Source organism: Phoca vitulina, unplaced genomic scaffold, assembly GCF_004348235.1.
Source record: "Phoca vitulina isolate PV1807 unplaced genomic scaffold, GSC_HSeal_1.0 scaffold63, whole genome shotgun sequence".
Taxonomy (NCBI): domain Eukaryota; kingdom Metazoa; phylum Chordata; class Mammalia; order Carnivora; family Phocidae; genus Phoca; species Phoca vitulina.
The window spans coordinates 3,496,905-3,518,597 of record NW_022589766.1 but is presented as its reverse complement, the minus strand read 5'-3'; the positions used below and the strand labels follow the sequence as shown (position 1 = coordinate 3,518,597).

At 40.3% G+C, this 21,693-nt stretch overlaps 1 protein-coding gene across 12 annotated transcripts in view; it reads right to left on the bottom strand.

The window, feature by feature from the left end:
* Positions 1-7,264: 7,264 nt before the first annotated feature.
* NCOA1 (nuclear receptor coactivator 1) overlaps positions 7,265-21,693 on the bottom strand; it is a 240,107-nt gene continuing 225,678 nt past the window's right edge. For 8 of the 12 annotated variants that reach the window (XM_032391532.1, XM_032391539.1, XM_032391541.1 and 5 more), the window contains 3 exons: positions 17,745-17,928; positions 13,555-13,644; positions 9,357-9,655 (listed from right to left, as the gene is read on the bottom strand). In XM_032391532.1, coding sequence (XP_032247423.1) covers positions 9,485-9,655; positions 13,555-13,644; positions 17,745-17,928 — 445 coding nt within the window. In that variant the 3' untranslated portion in view covers positions 9,357-9,484. Of the gene's footprint in view, positions 9,656-9,740; positions 9,798-13,554; positions 13,645-17,744; positions 17,929-21,693 lie in introns of all 12 variants that reach the window. The other 4 variants (XM_032391542.1, XM_032391543.1, XM_032391531.1 and 1 more) reach the window with 4 other exon arrangements.

Sequence of the window (21,693 nt, the reverse complement as noted above, 5' to 3'; positions counted from 1 at the left end):
GTATATTATTTGTTCAGAGTTTCAGCAAATACTTTATATCAGATTAAGGAAGATCCCTTCTGCCACAGGTCTGCTAATTTAAAAAAAAATTCATTTATGGGATGTTTTTAAAAAAGCAAATACATTTTCTGCATCTGCTGAGATAATCATGGTTTTTCTCTGTTGTTACTGTGGGGAATTGCATTGCAAGACTTCAGATATTGAACCATCTTGTTCCTGGGATAAACCCTACTTCAGCATGGTTATTTAACATGAGAGAAATGGCCTAGTTAAGAGACTTGGGTTCCAGGGTCGCCTGTGTGGCTCAGTCAGTTAAGCATCTGCCCTGGCTTGGGTCATGATTCCAGTGGTCCTGGGATTGAGACCCATGTCATTGGGCTCCCTGCTCAGTGGGGAGCCTGCTTCTCCCTCTGCCCTCCCACCACCCCCCCTCCCTGCTCATGTGTGCTCTCTCAAATAAAATCTTTGAAAAAAAAAAAAAAAGAGAGAACTGGGTTCCATTCATCTTTTAGTCTCCTGGCTTTAAAAACCAGCTATATGCTGACAACTTCCAAATTTGTATCTGCAGCTCCAACTACCCCCCCTAAATTTCAAACCCATATATATCCAACAGCTGATTTGATATCTCTGCCTCCAGTATGTCTAACAGGAATATCAAACTGATCATGACAGTTAAACCCGCCCATCTCTGTTAATGGAAGTTCCATCCTTCCAGTTTGGCTCAGGTCAAAAACCTTGGAATTACTTTTGATTCTTCTCTCACACTTCACATCTGATCATGTCCGCAAGTGTGTGTTCCTACTTTCAAAATCCATCTGGAATTTGACCACCTCCCACAGTTTCCAGTGCTCTGATCCTGGTCCAAGTCATCATCTCTTGCTTGGACTATCGCAATAGCCTCCTACAGGTCTACTTGCTTCTGCAGTTGCTTTCTTTACAACTATTCTCAATACAAAATCCCAAGTGATTCTTTAAAAACCCAAGTAAGATCACATCACTCCTCTGCTTAAGATGTTCCAGTGGCTCCCCATGTCAGAATAAAAGCCAAAGTTCTTTCACTGGTCTACAAGACCCTACACCATCCTGGCCCTCCTTACCTCTTTGGCCTCATCTCCTGCTATTCTCATTCATTCAGCTCCAGCCTCAAGACTTCACACCTCTCTTAGAAAGCTCTTTCTCCCTATTCCCATGGCTCACTCTCTCACCTCCTTCAGGTCCACTCAAAGGTTACCTTCTCTGAAGATCTGTTCTGACCTTCCTGTTTTAAACTGTAACCACTCCCCTCCAGAGGCACTCTCTGTCCTTCCTTCCCTACTTAATTTTTCTTCACAGCACTTAGCATCTGACACACCCCGTATTTTGCTCATTTGTCAATCAACCTTCATTAGAATGCAAGCTCCGTGAGAACAGGGATTTTTATTCTCCTCATTGATGTAGCCCCAGTGCCTGAATAGTAACTGACAAATGTAGGCAAGAAATCAGTATCTGTTGACTGAAAATATAAATTATTATTACTATTTCTTTAAAATACTCATTCTTTAAAGTAGCTATTGTGTAATACTTTAACAAACAAACTCTTGGGGCGCCTGGGTGGCTTGGTCATTGGGCGCCTGCCTTTGGCTCAGGTCATGATCCCAGGGTCCTGGGATCGAGCCCCATGGCAACGGGCTCCCTGCTCCGTGGGAAGCCTGCCTCTCCCTCTCCCACTCCCCCTGCTTGTGTTCCCTCTCTCGCTGTGTCTCTCTCTGTCAAATAAATAAAATCTTTAAACAAACAAACAAAAACTCTTAAGTCTGAAGGTTTCCAAAGCTAACCACAACTTAATTTTGAACTGGAAATTGACAGAGTGCCTGAAGTCATCTCTTTATTTGGGGTTATAAAAATCACACATCAAAGACTGATTTTAAAACTTGGAACTGGTTCATTATACTGTTTTTTCTACTTTAATACGCATTTGAAAAAGTCCTTAATAAAAGGCTTGGAAAAAGCTTGCAAGAGAAGGTAGGATGAAATTTTAAAGCCTAAGCTTAGATGTGCATGAGTCTTTAAATAATGTTCTATGTAGATCCTTTCTCCCCGCTGGTTTTGGTTGAACTTTAAAAGTCTGGCTTACTAAATAATTCTCATTTAAAATACAATTGCTAACATCAGCACAAAGCTTGAGAGCGTGATAAAAGTATTACTTTTGAGTAACTTACATGTGCATTAACTTTATAAAAACACCATCCTTAAGAAGGGGAAGTATTAAAGGTAACAGCTAATGTTCTTCAAATTCCCCAAATATGTGGGGCTCACATTTCATGAAAAAAGAGAATAATCATCAGGGTAGAATTATGACCTTATCTTGAACTCTTGGACACTTTTTTTTTTTTTAAGATTTTATTTATTTATTTGACAGAGAGAGACACAGCGAGAGAGGGAACATAAGCAGGGGGAGTGGGAGAGGGAGAAGCAGGCTTCCCGTGGAGCAGGGAGCCTGATGTGGGTCTCAATCCCAGGACCCTGGGATCATGACCTGAGCTGAAGGCAGATGCCTAACGACTGAGCCACCCAGGCGCCCCAAACTCTTGGACACTTTTGCAACTTTTCATTAGCTCAACAATCCAGACTCTAGGAAGATAACTCAGTGCCTGTTCTGCCCATCAGCTCCTTTCCCTGATTTAAAACACTGCTCTGAATCTAGTTCTTCAATCTAGTTCAGAGCCTACTATGTGGAAGGCTCTCAGCGGGGGTGGGGGGGGGGGGGGGGGAGACTTGAACCTCTTCTTTGAAAAGCTTACAATTTAAAAATAAAAAAAAAATAAAAATCTTATAATTTGTTGGAGGAGAGAAACAGATGTACACCTAACCAAGTGCCAACGGAGGCCCAAACACTGGAGCAAGACAGTACAGAAGAGGGGGCTAATTTAAGCGTGTGGATCAGGGGAGGGCTTCTTAGAAAGGATCTAAATTGAAGCTTTGAAGGGACAAGTAGGGAGGAGAAAGGAGGAGCATTAAAGGCTGAGGAAAAAGAATGAATATGGCAATGTAAGTGAGAACGAAGGTAGTAAATTCAAGGATGAAGACCAGATCAGTGTGACAGGATTGTTTGTTTAGAGAACGTCGAGGGTAATGAAGCTTAAAAGGCAGGTTGATTTCAAATCAACTATAGGAAAGAAACAGTCATTAAAAGACTCTGAAGGTTGTGTTCAGAAAGACTTCTCTGATAGACTGTGTGAGAGATGAAGGTAAAAGGTGGGGAGGTGGTTACTGTAATCATCCAAAGAAAGATAATTAAGTCCTGAATTCAGTCTGTGATTAATGGGGCTAGAAGGGAGAAGATAGCTATACGACAAAGGCAAACTGTTGGCAATTTGGTGAGATGAGTGGGAGGAAGTTGTTGAAAATGACCACTAATAGGATGGTGATGCAATTAATCTAGATAACAGACAAAGAATGTGTTTGTGGGGAAGTAAGTGATTTGGTTTGTGATTGAGTTTGAGGTGCTGGGCTGGGGTGGTGGAATCCGTGCACGTGGTAATGTTCGCCAGCTGGAAATTCAGGCCTGGATCTTGAGGCCTATCTTGGCTAGAGGAGTGTACTTAAGATGCGTTATCAATGTAAGTGGTACTGAGATCAAAGAAAAAGATGAAATTGCCCAGGAGAGTACAGGGACTTACTTGAGAACTATCCTCCTCACACAAATTTAAAATACAAAAAAAAAAAAAAAAAAATCAAAATTAGTGCCCAGTTTTATTTTCAAAATGGAAATCCTTACAAGCTTCTAAGAACAACTGTTAACGCATCACGATTCCCAGTTTTTATGTGTCACTGTCTAGGTTCTGTTGTCTCTAACAGTTGTATCGCGCAGTGGAAAGAACGGCAGGTCTCATCACAAAACCCAAGGGTTGACTCTTGTGTCCAGAATTTCCCAGCCACCTGACCATAAATCTGAGCTTCAGACTCTAATTGCTTCATGGGATTCATGGAACACTACATCAAAAACTAATGATGTAATGTATGGTGATTAACATAACAAAATAAAACAAAATTTAAAAAAATGCATGGCAAAAAAAAAAGACATACTGTATGTGAAAGTGCTGTACAAACTAAGAAATTATTAGGACAAGAGTATCAGCCTAGCATATTGCCTAGCAGAGTAGAAACGTATTTCTTAATGGATGCAGAGTCTCCATTATTAGAAAGGAAGCAGCTTCAGGCAACTCTCTCTGTACTTCCCACACTGCCTATCATAGTCATCTGTACGGCAACAGATCATCAGAAGTGGAATATATAAACCTTGGTAGCAGGTTTTGTTTTATCCTGCACCTTAGGACCTCTGGGCATTGGAGTGGGGAGAAAACCTGATGGAATAGAAATTATTACTTTAAGGGGTGCCTGCCTGGTTCAGTAGATACAGCATGTGACTCTTGATCTTGGGGTCATGAGTTCAAGCCCCATGCTGGGTGTAGAGATTACTTAGAAAAAAAAAAAAAAGCTAACTCACTTTACAAAAAAGAAGAAATTATTCCTGTAAACATTTTTGTTCTTCTTTTCTCAAGCGAATGTCTCAGGTTTGCTACAGATACTTGTGGGCATTGGTTGGTTCTGCTGGTTGCATAAAGGACCAAAGTTCTGAGACAAATACAAATGATTAGACCGGAGCCAAACTCCAGCAGAGGAAAAAGATTGTTTGCAGAAGGCTCCAGAGCCAGAGAAAGGTGATTTCTTGCCTCCATGATGTGATCCAAGAAACCAAATTTCCTAGGAGGAATTGTAGGGGCCCTGCCTCACAAAAGTGAACCTCAGTCTCTCGTTTATACCTGCTGCATAAGGAGCCCACGTTTTCCAAAATTCTTTCAAGCTAAGTGCTTGACACTGCAGTTCCACAGAGCCCCTAATTCATTTCCTGTTTAGATTATGCTAGAATGCCTCTCCCCAGACTGTGGTGGGACTTCTTCCTGACCTGATGCCAAAGCTCAGCCCCAGTTAGGCCTCTGAAGGGCAGGCTTGGACTACCTCTGGAGAAGGACCAGGTCCTCTCTTCTTAGCCCTTGGGCTCCCCCGCAACCCACCCTGGTTTTCAAGGCCTGTTTTTAAAAGTTATTTCAGGGGTGCCTGGGTGGCTCAGTCGGTTAAGTGGCTGCCTTTGGCTCAGGTCATGATATTGGGGTCCTGGGATCGAGCCCCGTGTCGGGCTCCCTGCTCTGCAAGGAGTCTGCTTCTCCCTCTCCCTCTGCTCCTCCCCCTTGCTCGTTCTCTCTCTCAAATAAAGAAAATCTTAAAAAAAAAAAAAAAGTTATTTCATAGAAGAAAGCCTTGCTTGAGGCCACACAGTGAGATTAACGTCTGCGGACTCTGAAGCAGTCCTCCGTCATGTTGTCCAGGATGGTGAATCCAGAATTTGGAATCAGACTTGGCTTCAGGTTCCAATTCCCCTGATAAACCATGTTTTGGGTCATAACCTTTCAGTTTGTTTTCTCTTTATAACATCTCTCTCAAAAGGACTGCAGGGATTGAATGAGACAATGAACCTAAAAGCACATGTGTTTTCCCTGAATGTTCCCCTAATGCTACAACATTATTGTGGCCCATTTGGCAAAAAAAAGATAAAAGCCCGTGCTTCTGGCTGGACAGGGCTAGTTATGGAAGAGACCTTCGCTATAGGCTGCCACAATTTCCAAGTGAGGGTCCCAAAGCCTGGTTCATGTTTCTCCTGGAGCCAAGGGCTGATTTCAATTACTTTCCAATTCACCAGCTGACATAATTCTAATGTTTATGAGAACTCAGAAACTGGTTAACAATTAAAAAAAAAAAGTTCTGAGGTTCCTTCCTGTCTTCATGACCTGCAGTTCCTCAGAATTGTCACCCTGCCCTCTGAGCTCCCTCCTCTTCATCCTACAAACCACACCTCAAATGCCATTTCTTCGGCAAGGAAACTTTCCTTGACCCTCCAGACCAGGTTTCACTCATAAAGCAACTTCTAACTCTCCTTGATACCACTTAGTCCTATTGTGATTAGAAGTACGTGTGTCCTCCCCAATGGAATATAAGCTCTGGGAGGGCAGGGTTCGCGTCTCTCTCTGGATTCTTCCACATCTTAGCGCCTTGGATAAAGACAATAAAACATGTTGAATGAGGCCAGAGCTTTGGGTTTCTTTAATCTTGTTAAGAGCTCTTGTGGCAATGAAAATAAAACATATAAAGAAAACTAATTTAGTGCTGGCAGAAAAGGTTCTGGATGGAGGAATGCTTCCTTTGGCAGTTTTCTCCAATAAAAAGAATTTATGGGCTTAATTAAATCATCAAGATCTTTTTCAGAGGTACAGGAATGGCCAAGGATCAAGCTTGCTCTGAATCATTCACTTTTTTCAAGTGGAGCTGCTCTCCTGGTAAGAGTAGTTCATGTCAAGGAGGAAATCAGCATAGCTTCCTTTGTAAATAGACAACTGTCCTTTCTTTTCCTTTGACTCTCAGGGCCCAGGAGACAGTTTCTAGGTATGAACCTATCTTGGCCAAACCATAAAGAAGATGGAAGTTCTATAGCAACCTCACTTTTTCCTCAGTTGTTTCTATTAGTTTTTCTAGTGGCCTTCCCACCCCTACCTTAGCATAAATTTAAATCAATGTTCAGACTCATCTAAGCCAAGTATCATTTTTACCTTATCCCAACATCGGGAAAAAAGCTTTTATTCTCCTGTAAGCATGACTTCAGAGAGCAGCCACCAAATCTGTGTCTATTTATACGTAGGACTGTGTGTGGAATGCCTTCTAGAATCACATTTGCTTACCCTCCTTACCCTGGCCTACTTAGCCAAGTGTTGGTGGATTTAGGCTGCTTTAAAAACACACAAACAAGAGACAAGAGCCTACATTTTATAAAATGTAAGGGCAAAATGAAGGAGCCTCCTTAAGTAAGATTCAACATCTCTGTAATCTGCATACTAATAATAAATGTTATTATATAAAAACCAATGATGGAGATGGTGTCCTGTAGCTACGAAGGACTGCCCGACTCCATCTCCTGGGTCCAGAAACAGCAGGACCCGTGTGTTGAATCATAGGGCAAACGGCCAAAGGTACGATTTCCTCATTGCCCACTCTCACAACTTTACTTTGACCCTTTCCAATTTTCACTGGTTCGTATCAGGGTGCCTTTGAGGATCTTTGGCTTCAGGGATCCTTTCTTTTGTGATCCTTTAATGACTCATTAGTCATTGGGGCTCTGGCAATTCCTGCAGGATGTAGGTTTCATTTCTTCCCTGTAAATGAAGAGGCAACCCAGGAGGTTGTTAAACAAATTCTATTCAGGAGCTGGAAAAGTGAATTTCCTGTGGAATGACAGGAATTACATAGAAGCAAGCAATTTTATTTTCCTCAAATGTAGCAATAATTTTAATCTGTACATACATAAAACAAACAGTGCAATTATAAAACCTTGAAGGTGACATGCATACTTTAAGGTGCAGCTGGGATGGGGAGGATGTTATTAGCATCTCCAATTTTCCTTACCACTTTTTAAAACTAGTTCCTTATGCAAAAGCACTGAGTCAGGAAACTTCATCTGGAATGCTGAAGTTAAAGGTGAACTTCCTGAAGTCTGCACATCTAAATATCACAAACAAAACAGAAATGACCTCCTAGAGCAGTTTGGTAAGGACTAGAGTAATATGGCTGGGCGTTCAAGCTGGGAATGAATGAAATCAGGGATGCATTTTCTGAAAAACTAAAAGAGATAATGTTTGTAACTGAGTGTCCTATTTCTGTTTCATAGTTGCTACCCATGTGAGCCCTTCCAGCAATCTTTTTATTCGGTATAGTTTCTGAGTAGATGCTGTTCAGTGGAGTTATCTGTAACTAGGGGTGGTGAGATGCACAAAGGAGGACCTGGGAAAATGGCTTCTTCCTTGGTGTCTGAGTCCATGCTCCTCATCCGTTCTTAGTTCTTATGGCCTTTGCTCTGCCGTGGAAGCAGAGGTAGCTGGTGCACGATGTCAGATGCTGTCATCATTCACAGGCCCGGGGTGCAGGTAAAGGCGAGTGATGGGGGTCTACCTTTGCTTCTTCCACAATACCCTTCTCAAGCTTTCCTGGCCTTGCAGTGGAACTTCTAGAACTAGAGGCAGTTCACTGGGTCCTTGACTCAGAGGCCAGGATGAGACAAGACGTGGCAGAGTGACAAGACACAAAGGGAAAATACGGTACCAATTAGCCTCAGAGTAGGATAGAGAAATTTATATTTGCACTGATGAAAATTCAAATCCCCACAGTCAATCTAAAACACAGGAAAATTTTCTTTGAGTACTAATTTTTCTCTGTACAAGTAGCGTGTGCACTTCTGGTGTTAACTCCTTGCACTGTCTCAAGGTAGGTGATCCCAGGGACACTCTAGGGCAGTGTGCGCTAGCTCATCTCCAACAGCTCTTTCTGGCAGTGGCATTTGGATGTGAACTGCAAAGTAAATCCATACATGGCATCACAGTTAGTAAAATAATGAAATCTCACTAGCCAAGTGTAACTGCAATTCAGTCAATGATATATTCACACACAAGTTTAGAAAAATCAAGAGTATGATAATAAAACCATAAAATTAAACAGAAGGAAATCAATTTCTGCAAGAAATCAAATATATTTACAGTGAGATTTAAAGGGAAAAATAAGCTACTTGGATCATAAATTTAATTTTATTTTAAATAACTTTAGCTACCTTAGCTGTTAATACAATAAAAGCAGAAAGAACAGGCTGCCTTTTTTTCCAGATTTAATCAGAAAAATTGTATCTACAATAATTGACAGAACTCGCTTCTTGTCCTTCACCCATCTCATCAAAAATTATTGCATTTTCCCCCAAACTGTATTTTTTGGATTCCTCTGTGAATATACTCATTTCGTCCTCGTTCCTGGAGGCATCTTGGTTTAAATCCATCTTTAAAAAAAGAAGGGGTACATATGGGAGGCAAAATATTCTCTTGAAGCCAACAGATAGAGAGTTGCTAGAAGAAGCTGATTGTACACACAAGCTGCTGGGGTCGGGAAGGGGAGGGCTGCTGATTTAGACACACGTGACAGCCTTTGGTGGATGGGCACAGGCAAAGCCCCACTGGGCCCTTCTTCCTTGTCAGGGTCAGGACTGAACCAGCAGAGGTGGGGCTTCATCTTCCCCTCGGAACTTGTCGTTTTGGTTCTCCTCCAAAAGCCTTCATCCAGATAAGAAGCCAATGACTGATTACAAAAATAAGAATAATTAAATTTGGCTCAAGAAATAGATTGTCCAACTGTTCTGCCTTGTTATTTTTTTTTCAATATCCAAGGCCTTTACAAAGAAACAAAAACACCTCTCAATCTTCCAACAAAAGTGAATTCCTTTTTTTTTTTTTTTTGCTCCAAATGCTACGACCTGAAGAATGGCTGCAGATTGAGATATCAAAAATCTCAGAAAAATATATAATATATTTGTATATCTCTGTATGTCTATTATTTAAATTTCACATTCCTTTAAAAGTGGTTATTCAGTCAGTAGCTGCTGAAGGAGGCTCTTCTGCTGGGCCTGGGGGGTCTGTGGTCCTGCCGTGGGTTTTTGAGTTCCCAGTGGACCAGGCTGGTTCAGGTAAGGGTCCCCGCCTACCAGATTCACTGTACACTGGACGTCAGCAAACACCTGAACCTGTTGCACCTGCTGGAACACAAATAAAAGATGTGTTTAGACAGAAGGGTCTGCCCCCCCGGCTTATGAGTGGGTACTACTTGAAGTGGAAACTCACTAGAGCATTCCTCTAGTCTGTAGTCACCACAGAGAAGAACTCTTCTGTCTTCTTGTCCTACAAAAAGAAAATCGCTGCACTCATTTTGCTCAGGGTTCTGGAAAGTTCACACTTTAAAAATAAAATCAAAATTGGAATGGTCAAGCCTCCTACAGGGTTGCCATCAATAATGAAAATGAGCATCACTGCTAATATTGCCAAGATTGGGAAAAGCCCAGTGTCAGAGTCTGGGTGTCCAGTGGTGGGTTTAAAAATATATATATATAATATATATATATACACACACACACACACACACACACACATATATATATATATTATTTGGAAATTGGTTACAAAAGCATTCTATGGATGACTAGTAGGATAAAAAAAACTTTACGTTGTTAGAAAATTAAGGGCTTTAACCCAGTATTAGCAAAATAAAAACCACCACAACTCAGTAATAGGACATCAGCATTACTAAAGTTAATGTCCAGAAGATTTGTGTAGTATCTAAATATACTATTACATAGCTCTTTTACATATTGGCTTTTGAATTACAGCAAAATATTAGTAGAACAATTTTATATTTAACTTCTTTTTCCTGACAGACAATTCATTTAAACACATGAGCTAAAAATAACAGTCAATTACTAGCTGAGAACAGTGTGAATTTTCCCTTTAGCTACTTTCAGTAATAAAACACGTATCCCTTAAAAATGTCTAAAGTTGCATAGTTCTAGCATTTTCTATTGGGAAAACAAAGCCAGAAGTTAGTTTTTACAACCATCCTTATTAAAAAGTCATTTGTCGAACTGAATAAAGCCAGTATCACACTTGCAAATGTTCCAGACCAAGAACTGAGATGCCTTCCAAGGCATCCAAGTACATCTGTTAGTGTCTCAATCCTTTGGCAAATTTGTGCTTCATGTTTAATAGGTACATGAAGTATTTTAGATTAGTGATGCATTTTTTTGGTCATTCATCACTAATTTATGTCAATTCCACTCAGCTTTTCTGAAAACTTTTCTATCCTAATTGAATAAAAGTTGTTTTCATCAACCTTCGTTGGCCACATGTCAAATGTCCCAACCTCCAACTGCTGTATCAGTCCAGTCCCCAATGTGTTTCCCTCTTGATCCATCTACACCTCCACTCTACACTCCCTCAGAAAAGACAGACAGCCTCTGAGCTGAGTCTTCGTAGCTTGGTGGATTAAACCTCTAGTTATATTAGCATCATTTTTCTCCTTATCCTCTTCTTTGCCCGATTTCCCAAGTTTTGCTTCTGGACCCCACAGGCTCCCATTTGTTTTCTTCTTTCTTTGGGCTCTTTTTTGTGCGACTAACATACACCAACTCTCTGAGTCTATTCACTAGCTATCCCTGTGCCCTTCCCTCCCCTCTGTTCCTAACTTCTCTTTCCTACTCTTTTCCTTCTGGAGCTCTGGCCCTGACCCCTCCTCTCTCTCCATGTCAACAATCCCCCTACTAAGCCTTCTTCCTGCTTCTCTATATTCTGTTCTTTTCTGGTTCTCTGCTCTGTCTTGCCTCTTCCCCGTCTCTGTTCTCCAAATACAGGTAGTCCTCAATCCTCCTCGAACCCTCCTCCTTGGTTCTTTTCCTTCTCCTTTCCTGTACACCTGTCTCACTCCCAAGCTTCTGTTTGGCAACTACCAAAGCACTGGAGCAAACAGAGATTGCATGATGGGCTACAACAGAAAGAAGGTTCTGCCACTGAAACTTGGCATAAGCACAAGCTATAGGGCTTTTAGGCACTGACTGACTAAGAAAAATAACAGCATGTAAAATTTCATGTTTATGTGTTTCAACATATGAAATACTGGGGCAAAGCACAAGGTGTTTCTGTCCCCAAACACTTAAAAAACATTCTTAATAAAGGCACGATCAAACGAACTAGAGAGAAAATTTTGCTTCTTTAAAAAGAATGCTTTTAAGATAGTCTATTTTGAAATTTAAAAAAAAATGGAAAAGATCAAACCAAACTTCAGCCAATTTGAACTGCTACTTAAAAACAGGATGCCTTAGACCAGACCTCAAAGGACTTCAGATATGGCCACACCTTCACAGACAGGCAAAGCAAGACGAACACAAATCCTACGATTTGCCAGGTGAGAAGAGTGGTGTGAGTGGAGTCCAAACCTCGTTAAGATTTTCCGACAGAGTTTTCATACCAATCCAAATGCTGTTTCAGAGCTCCAGAACTTTAAAACTCGGTTGTTTAGTTTTAATTAATTTGCCAAGCTGCCCAGTATATGTCTCTGCAGGAGTGAGACTTTGGAAACCTTCTAATGAAGACTTCATTTTCCCCATCACAAAATCCCCTCTTCACCCTCACAGGACTCAGATCCTATCTCCTGCGGCTCCAACTACGGACATGGCGCTAGCTGGTCCTCCTCCTCCTGAGGAGGCTGCTCACTGCTCCTCCTGTCCCTCTTCCTCCTCAAGATGAAGCCTGAGCTGTTGGTTGCAACACTGCTCCTCCTGAGGGTGACACTTCATCTGTAGGACTCAATCCAAACCCCTGAGTTTAGCATTCAAGGCTCCTGGAAATCTGCCGCAATCTATTTTACCAAATTTAATTCCTATAAAATCTTATTTTTACCTTCAGTGGATTTGGTTTCCCAGGACCATGCTAAGACATTACTGTTTCCCCGTCTCTGTGCCCTCTACTTACGGTCCCCTAGACTTGCAAGCTCATTCCCTCCTCCAGCCTCTGACACCTTCTCCTTCACCTTGCCTTGCTAACTGTCCTCAAGGTCCAGTTCAGCTCCTGTGGAAATGCTCTTCTGACCCTCACAGCATTTTCTCCTTTCTTTGAACACTATGGTTCCTGTTACTTGTAACATAAATTTGAGTTTGCCTTCTTCTGGCTATGTGACAATGTGTATATGTCTACATGTTCTATCTTTCAAGAGGACCTAAGTGGTATGGCAGAAAGAGCATGAACTTCGGTGTTAGAAATACCTGAGTTGAACCTCAGCTCTGCCACTTTCTAGCTTTGTGAATTGTGCACACATGAGTTAAATCTCATGGTCTGTTTCTTCATCTGTGAACAAAACGAATACTAGGTCCTTCATAGGGTCGTAGTGAGGCTTACGTGAGATAAGGCACAGTGCTTAGCACAGTGCTGGGCAAATTATAAGCATTTCACAAATGAAACTTCCCTTCCTCACTTCTCCCCACAGTTCACCTAGAGGGCAGACATGTCTCATGTTTCTTTGTATCTCCACCTTACCCTAATGCCTGTATAGTATCTTAAAAATATATATTTATTAAGAGACTAAAGACTAAATCAAAGTTACTGAAGTGAACTCAAACATCCCAAATCTCTAAATTTAGGTTAATATAGGAAAGTGGCCAGCCTTGCTATCTGTTTTGTTTTGAAACAAACTTCTAAAAGGAGGCAGAGTAACAGCAGATGCTCTATTTTGTCTGAATTTACTGAGATCTTTTGAGGTACTTTGATTACACATGAGTTTCAGAACTGTGCTTCTTTACTATATAACAATTAGTGGCCACCATTTGTGATCCCTTTATCCTGTTTTACCACTGGATTAAACCTTTTGAAAACTTCTCACATTTAACCCTCTCAACAATCCTATTAGCAGGTATCTTGTTAGTTCTGTTGGTTAAGTAGCAGCTCAGGAAACTTCCCTAACATGTCCAGGAGGACACAGCTAAGAAGAGCAGAGCCAGGACTCACACCCAGGTCTGACTCCCAAGGTCAGGCTCTTAACCACGATGCTAAAACAAAGTTTCCTGTGTATCTAGAGTACATTTGGCAGCTCTGGGTTTTAAAGTTTCTTACTGACCTGGGTTCCATCTGTTTCTGTTTTGAGCAGGTCAGTGGATGAGAGCTGGTTGCAGTAGAGGCCTGTGTGTCTCAGTGCTGGATCATTTATCTATTAAAGATAAGTACAAGACCAAATTACGAGCTAGTTGTTTAAGTTGAAGACCAAATTCTTCAATGAAAAATAATCTCACTGACAGAAAATAGGGGTGCAGCAGAAATAAAAAGCTTAGCAATTTACTGTGTTGTTATAAGTCAGGACAGTGGTTCCCTTTGCAGGGGTGAAGAGGGATGTGGAAGGGAGCATGAAGGGAACCTCCGGGGTACCGCTGATAATGTTTTGTTTCTTGATCTGAATGGTAGCTTTAAAGATGTGTTCAGTTTGTGAAAATTCATGGAGTTGTGTATTTTTCTGTATATTCTTATATGATACTTCAATAAAAAGTTAAATTCACACACACAAAAGTTAATCAACAAACGACTTTTATTTCTTGCCAAGATTTAGTAATAGCAATCAGGTATATCTTCTGCCTGAATCAATGAAAAAATTGGATAAAATATATGAAACGAAGGCACTCAAGACATTGGACAAACCCAATGAAGGAGAGTGATCCCTAAGAGCTAGGAAACAACTGAGGTGAGTCCTACAATTGCCTCAGCCTACTGTCTCCAGAGAATTTCCAGGCTGCAGCCAGAGTGGGGACAGGGAACCCTGGCAGAGCCCTGCAGGCTCCCTGAGCTGAGATGATGCAGCTGGATGTCTGAGATGGTCAAGGCAGCTGGAATTCACAGGGCAGAATATCAGAGGAGAGGGAGCTATACAGAGAGAAAGCTCTGAAGAGCTGCAGAGGGTCCCCTCGAGTCTGCAACTTAGTACTGATCTGCTAATGGATTTTAGGGAACTACCCAAAGCAGAGGAAAGAGTCACCGGAAAAGCTGTTGATGGAATAATTCCCAAAGCTCACACAGAGCTGGGAATAGGTCCTGATCCAACCAGCCACAGTGGAAAACATCATAATTCATATAGTATCAGGCAGCATATTAGAAAGGCTTTGCCTCAGTAGTAAAGTAAAATGATCCCTATACTAAATACTGCTCTGGTCCTACTAAACAAAAAAGCAAGACCTGAAAGGATCAAACTGTTTCAAGTAACTGAACCATTTCCCAGAATAAAGCTCAAGAATGTAGGAATATCACCAAGGTAAAATTCACATGTTTGGCACCCAATAAAAGATTACCAAGTCATGCAAATTAGCAGAAAAATATGACCTATAATGAAAAGTCAATCAGTTGAAACCAACCCCAAAATGATGCAGATGACAGAACTGACACACACGAATATTAAGACAGTTATTACAAGAACCGTATTCTGGATGTTCAAGAAGATAAGAGGAAAGGCTAAACGTGTTAGAGGCACAGAAGATATAAAAGAGGTCCGCACTGAACTTCTGGAGAGGAGAGCGGAATACCTGAGATGAAAAATATACTGGGTGAAATTAACAGATCAGACATTGCAAAAAAAAAAAGAAAAGAAAAGAAGAAGATTAGTGAACTTAAAGCTACAGCAATAGAAACTATCCAAAATGAAACACAGAGAAAAAAACCGACTGACCTTGTACCCCTCCCCCCAAAATCCACAAATCCAGAGGATCAGTGAGCTGTGGGACAAGTTCAAGTGGCCAACTATGTATATATAATATAATATGATATGATATAATATAATATAATAATATGTGTGTGCGTGTGTAATTAAGAGTCTCTGAAGGAAAGGAGGTGGGTGGTGACAGAAAAAATATCTGAAGAAACAATGGTCAATAGTTTTGCAAATTTGATGAAAATTATATATCCATAAATCAAGAAGCTCACTGAACTCCAAGCACAAGAACCATGAAAACAATCACTAAGGCATACTGTAATCAAATTCCTTAAAACCAGTGACAAAGAGAATAATCGTTTTTAAAAGCAGCCAGAGTGGGAGAAAAATCAATCATGTACAGAGGAACAAAGAGAAAATGCCAGCAGATAACACATCAGAAATACTGCAGCGGCGCAACATCTCTCAAGTACTGAAAGCTAAAACTAAAGTCAACCTAAAATTCAGGGAAAAAACTCTTTCAAAGATGAAGGGGAAACAAAAACTTTTTTAGACATACAAAAGCTGAAAGAATTCAGCAGCGGCAAACCATAAGAAATGCTAAATGAAGACCTTCAGGCAGAAGGAAAATGATACCAAGCTGGAAATTTGGATCTACACAAAGGAATGAAGACCACTGTAAATCACTACACAGGTAAATATAAACGTTCTTTTTTGTTTTGTTTTGTCTTACTTATTTTTAATTTTATTTTATTACGTTATGTTAGTCATCATACATTCTTAAAATTAAAAAAAATATGTAATTGTTTAAAGTAAAAGTACGTGGGGTATATGACGTAAGTAGACATGTATGGTAACAACAGCACAGGAGGGGAGAAATGGAAGTCAACAGCTGTGAGGTTTTTATACACGAGATGATTATCATAGCACTTGAAGGTACATGACAATAAGTTAAAGATGTATGCTATAAACTCTGAAGCAACCACTAAAATAACAAAATGGAGTTATATATAGTTATTAAGCCATCAAAGGAGATAAAATGAATTAAAATGTTCAATTAAACAAAGAAAGGCAAGAGATGGAACAAAAAAAACCCAAAAAAGATGAGATATTTCAAGTCAACCATATCAAGAATCACATTAAATGTCAGTGAGCTAACCACTCCAAATAAAAGGTACAGATTGTCGAATTGAATAAGAAAGCAAGACCCAACTAAATAAGAACTACGCTTTGAGTGTAATATTCTTTTACCTAACTCATTATATTTTTTGTTATTTTAATCTGCTGGAGGTAGTGAAAAATTCTAATAAATGAATAATAAGAACAAGGACAACAGACAATACTATTTAGGTCTTCTATTTTGCTATAAGAAATGAATCACTAAGTTGTTGATTTTTTTCCCTGCTAAACTCCTTAGGGACTTATTATATAATATCTGGGGAACAGAAAGTTTTCTAAAAAAATTCACATCAAAAAGGCATCCTACAGAAAAGGTAATCAGGGTTTACATGTTTTTAAGACTTGTTATAAATTGTGGCTACACGAGCACAGTCTACTTTGTCGTTGCTCAAAATGAGAACAGTAACTACAGGGAGATACTCCAATGATCTTCTTAAATATCATTTTGAATTTAGTCATTCTATCCTTAAAAATCTTCAGGAGGCTCCAGGATAAACTCTAAAACATTTAGATGGCTTGCAACGTCCCCAAAAAGCTTACCACATAAATTCTGCTTTAAATATAATATCAAGGTCCCCTTAACATTCATGAGACTTTTCAACCTCTATCCCTTGCCTAGGTTATGCTGTGGGAACCAGTCTTGAATGTTTTTTTCTATTCTCTTTCTTCAGGCAAACCTTCCAAGAAGCCTTTCCTAATCACGCGGCTTTTCCTTGAAACCCTCAGTAGTGAATTGCACATACCCCTAATCTGATATAAAATGTACGGTCCCATGGAGGTCTGTCTCTTACGCAGCGGTTTTGTCCTATTATTCAACTGATCCTTTGTTTATGTTGTGTCTCCCCAACTTGTTACTATTATCTCCCACAGAGCTATCTTTGTATATAGTAAGTACTGAATAAATGTTTGCTGAAATGAAAGGGAAAAGTGAAGAAAATGTGTTCAGAATATAAAGGGGTAAGTTACAAGCCAATGTATTATATGTATCATTTTATTTTGTTTTATTTATTTATTTTTAAGTAGGCTCCATGCCCAGCGTGGAGCCCAACTCAGGGCCTGAATTCAGGGCCTGGATTCATGACCCTGAGATCCAGACCCGAGCCGAGATCAAGAGTCGGACGCTTAACTGACTGAGACCCCCAGGTGCCCCTGTATCATTTTATAATAAATCTAAAACAATAAAATCTCTTGAGATTAAAATCTTACAAGGTCTGTCAAAATTTCCATCATATATCTAAGAGGTAGTAATTATCAAAAGATGGTGGGAAATCATAAAGAAGTGCGTCTTTTCCCCCTAGTTTATTGAGAAATAACGGACACGCATCACTGGACGGTGTGGTTATTTTTGACGAGTAACTGAACATACCTGGTCTTCCCCGGAGGAGTGACCTGTGGTGTGGTCTGGGGGGTGGGCAGCACGTGCCAGCTGTGTCACTTACCTGCTCGGGGCACACAGTGTTCATTCCTGGCATCTGCAAAGAGCTCATCTGCATCTGGCCCATCATTGGGTTTATGTTCTGAACATTTGTGTTTCCACCTGCCATGGACACGGTGATGCTCATGTTGTTGTACACGCCCGGCTGCGCAGGCGTGGGCGGGTTCTGGACAGCTTGACTGAACACACTGTTAACTCAAAAACAATCCCAGTTACATCCACAGATCGTGAACACGGGGGCAACGTGACTGAACTCTGTTTCTTGAGTATTAGATACAATTCCAAAGAAAAGATTTTACATTCTTAAACTACGTGTTAAGACTTTATCTTATTACAATACATAGAAATTGAGTGTAATTCAGATGAATTTTGAACTCTGCCCAAAGGATTTAATACTACAAAGAGCTCGTTTTAAGTTACAATTATCTGGCCTGGTATCAGAGTTGTTAAGTTCCAATTAGCTGAATAATTAAGAAACTTTTCCACATAACTACATCTTCCAGATAACTGTAATATACTCATTTAACAATCAAAATCATTCTAAAATTTATTATACTATTTTATCTTCATAAACCAAGAATGTTCTATTTAAGCAAAATGCCTGGGCTATATATCAATGCTCAATAAATGTTCACTGAATGAATTAACAAAGGAATCAATGATTCAAAGATGGCGTTCTTATACTGTGATTGCTTATACATCTTCTTAGACTTAACACTTAAGGTGAACAGTACTATCTTGTTCCACTCATTCCTTGTCTCTAGTAATAAGTGACACATGGCAAGCACTCAGTAAATATCTGGTGAATGAGTGAATTATGGACATGGGTTAGTATTACTCAGTGCTGTCAACTGATGAGGTTTGGACTGCTTCTTATTTATAGATTTTCTGGTATCTACACCAATGTTTTTCTAAGGGAAGTCCAGAGACCATATGAAGAGAATTCCCTGGGACTCGTTGAGAACTGGGACTCCCAGGCCTTACTCCAGCCCTAGTGAATCAATTTCTGAGGGTGGGCACAGAAAGTCGCATTTCTAACTATTTATGCACATTAAGACTCAAGGGCCTTTATTCAATGTTCTAGAGCTTGCTGTCGCTTCTCAAGGACTCAGCTTCTGGTTGCTTTCACTATGCTGTAAACTAAGAGGAATATAACCAGATATTTTTATTTGGCAAATGTAATGTTTTTAAAGACTCCAAAGGTCTTCTCAGGCCAGAAGGTGGCTTTATGTCTTTTCCAGAAGCAAAATGCAAGGGCAATTATGTTTTTCAGAGGGCTTGTTTTACGGACTTCCTTCTTTATGGCCTCATTCTGGACCGTTGTTATAGTTTGGACTGTTTCTCTTAGTAGGTAGAACAGTATGGAATAATCTCCAAGTAAATACAACTTGAAACTTTATATTTGAACTCCCAAATTCTAAATGATACAGATATACACATCTAAAGGAAAATGATATGAATTGTGTCTTTTATAAGTTCTACAAAACACCAAATGTTTTAAGATTAGCAGTTGTTAAACAATAAACTACTGATAGAATTCTACCTATTTTAATGTTAATTCTGGAGAATTTGATTTCTAAAAACTATTTACCCCATCAGTGACTTATCTATTCCTTATCTATTCCTTGCTAGCTCCTGGGAGGTAAACAGGATGTACTGACATTTATAGTTTCTGGTAGATTAAGGCAATCATGCTAAAATTAACAGACTGAGAAACAGCCTATTCATCATGTCTGAAGAAAAGCAGCAAATTTTCCCCAAGTAATTATAAAACACAAATGCTCAAAGAAAATTATATGCCTAGGAAATGGTCAATAATACATCTTTGAACCATTAATGTCTGTACAGTGTGTATGCTCGTGAGGCAGCGTCCCCACAACTAAAGGTGAGGAAAAACCTGTTAGTTTGCTGCCCATTTTCTAATGAGAACATTTCTGCCCCAGACAATGCTCATTTGTCAACTGACCCATAAATCCCCACTGTGGAGGCTCAACTCAGGGCTACGTTAAGTTAATGCATGCAGAAGCTTCAAGGACTGCAGTGATGTCATACTTAGTGAAAAAAGTTTAGGATTTAATTTCTTTTCACATTTATTCTTGGGACTTATATTAGCTTAAGTTCATTCAAACTGCTCTTGCCAATAGTTCCATTTTAGTTTCTTCCATTATGGGAAGAAGACCAAGCCCTCTGCAGCATCAATCACTGTTCTAGGTCTCAGAAGGGACCATGGGGTTCACCGGCACCTTAGGCCCAATGTGCAAAGAAATTCTCCCTCCCTCTGTTTTCTTGGTTAGCCCCATGGCAGTTACTACAGTTTCTTACACTAGCACCAGGTATTTGGAAGCCCCTAAATCATGGTGGGGAGGGGGAAGGTAAGGATGAAGACTTCTGCCTGAAGTGGCTTCCATAGGTATTAGAGGTATTATTAACAAGCAGGGAGGTGCTCCAGGTCATGTAAGTGTAAAAACAAAGGGTTAAACAACAGGCTTTCCTAGCCTTTAAAATGCTAATAAGCGCTCAGACTCCCTAGCAACTAGTATTACAAATCTGTACCGTTCCAGGACAAAGAGGTTTGGTTTAACCCTTTATTTTTCTTGCCACTGGAGAGATCATGAAAAAGAATTACATTACACAGTCTCTGAACTCTATTCCATCATTCTACTAAATGATTCTTTGTTTCATGTGTTACTTCTCTCCGTTTACTGCTGTCACCAACTGGACTCTTGGTAACTTGACAGCAAGGGCAGTTGGCCCCAGTTCCCTATGGTAGCTTGCCACAAAATGCATGCTGCCTGTGTTGACTAATGAAGCAAGTAAGCAAGTGTGAATGCTTGGAGACTTGGTGACAACTATTTTCTTTTTCAAATGATTTGGCTAAGTCAAAGTTCACAAAAACAAAGTACCAAAATTGAAGCCTACATTTGAATCTGAACCCAAGAAGCGACTGAGGTAGGACAGGGAATTTTTGTACTCATTCACTCAGCAGATGTACATTAAGTGCTCACCTGTTCTAAAGGATGGACATACCCAAGTAAACAAAAACAAAGTCTTGCTCTTAGGATGATTATATTCTAGTTGGAGACAGACCACAAACAAACGGACTAACACACAATATGTCAGGTGGTAAGGACTATGAAGAGAAATACAGAAGGGAAAAAAGGGATGAGGGGGTGGAAACTGCTGTTGTTTTAGAAATGATGGTCAGGGAAGTTTAATATGGTGACATTTAATATCTATGTCTAATAAGGTGACATTTAAGGAGAGACTTGAAGTGTGAGAGCAAACCATGTGGCTACAGTGAGGAGAACATTCCGACAGAGGGATTTAAAAACGCAAAGGCCCTGAGTTTGCAATGTACTTGGCACATGTGAGGAACAGAAGAATAAACAGACACCAGTGTGCAGACTGAGTGATGGGAATAGCAGCTGAGGTCAGAAAGGGACCCAGGAACAAGATTATGTGGGCTTCACAGGCCCTATACTCCATTCTGAGTCAGTTGGTGAGTTGTGAGTGAAGGACTGCCATACTGCTCACGTTTGAAAAGCATCACTCTGGCTTCCACGTGGAGATTACACTGCAGAGGAGCAAGGGTGGAAGCAAGGAGACGGGAGGCTCCTTCAACAGACCAGGAAAAAGATGATGGTGGCTGGCACTAAAATGTCCAAATGGGGCAGGGAAGAAGTGAGAGCTGCTAAGAAGCTGACAGGATTTGCTGATGGGCTGTCTGATGTGGGATATGAGAGGAGACAGAGGTTTTCTTCTGAATAACTGGAAGAATGAAGTTGTTGTTCACTGTTGTTCAAAAGTAGGAGAGGAGCAGGTTTTGGGGGAGAATACCCCTTCAGATTTTATCAGGTTAAGCTTGAAATGCCTATTAGACTTCTGAGTGGGACGTCGATTAGGCAGTTGTACGTACAGTATGGTGTTCAGGGAAGAAGTCTGGGCTGGAGATT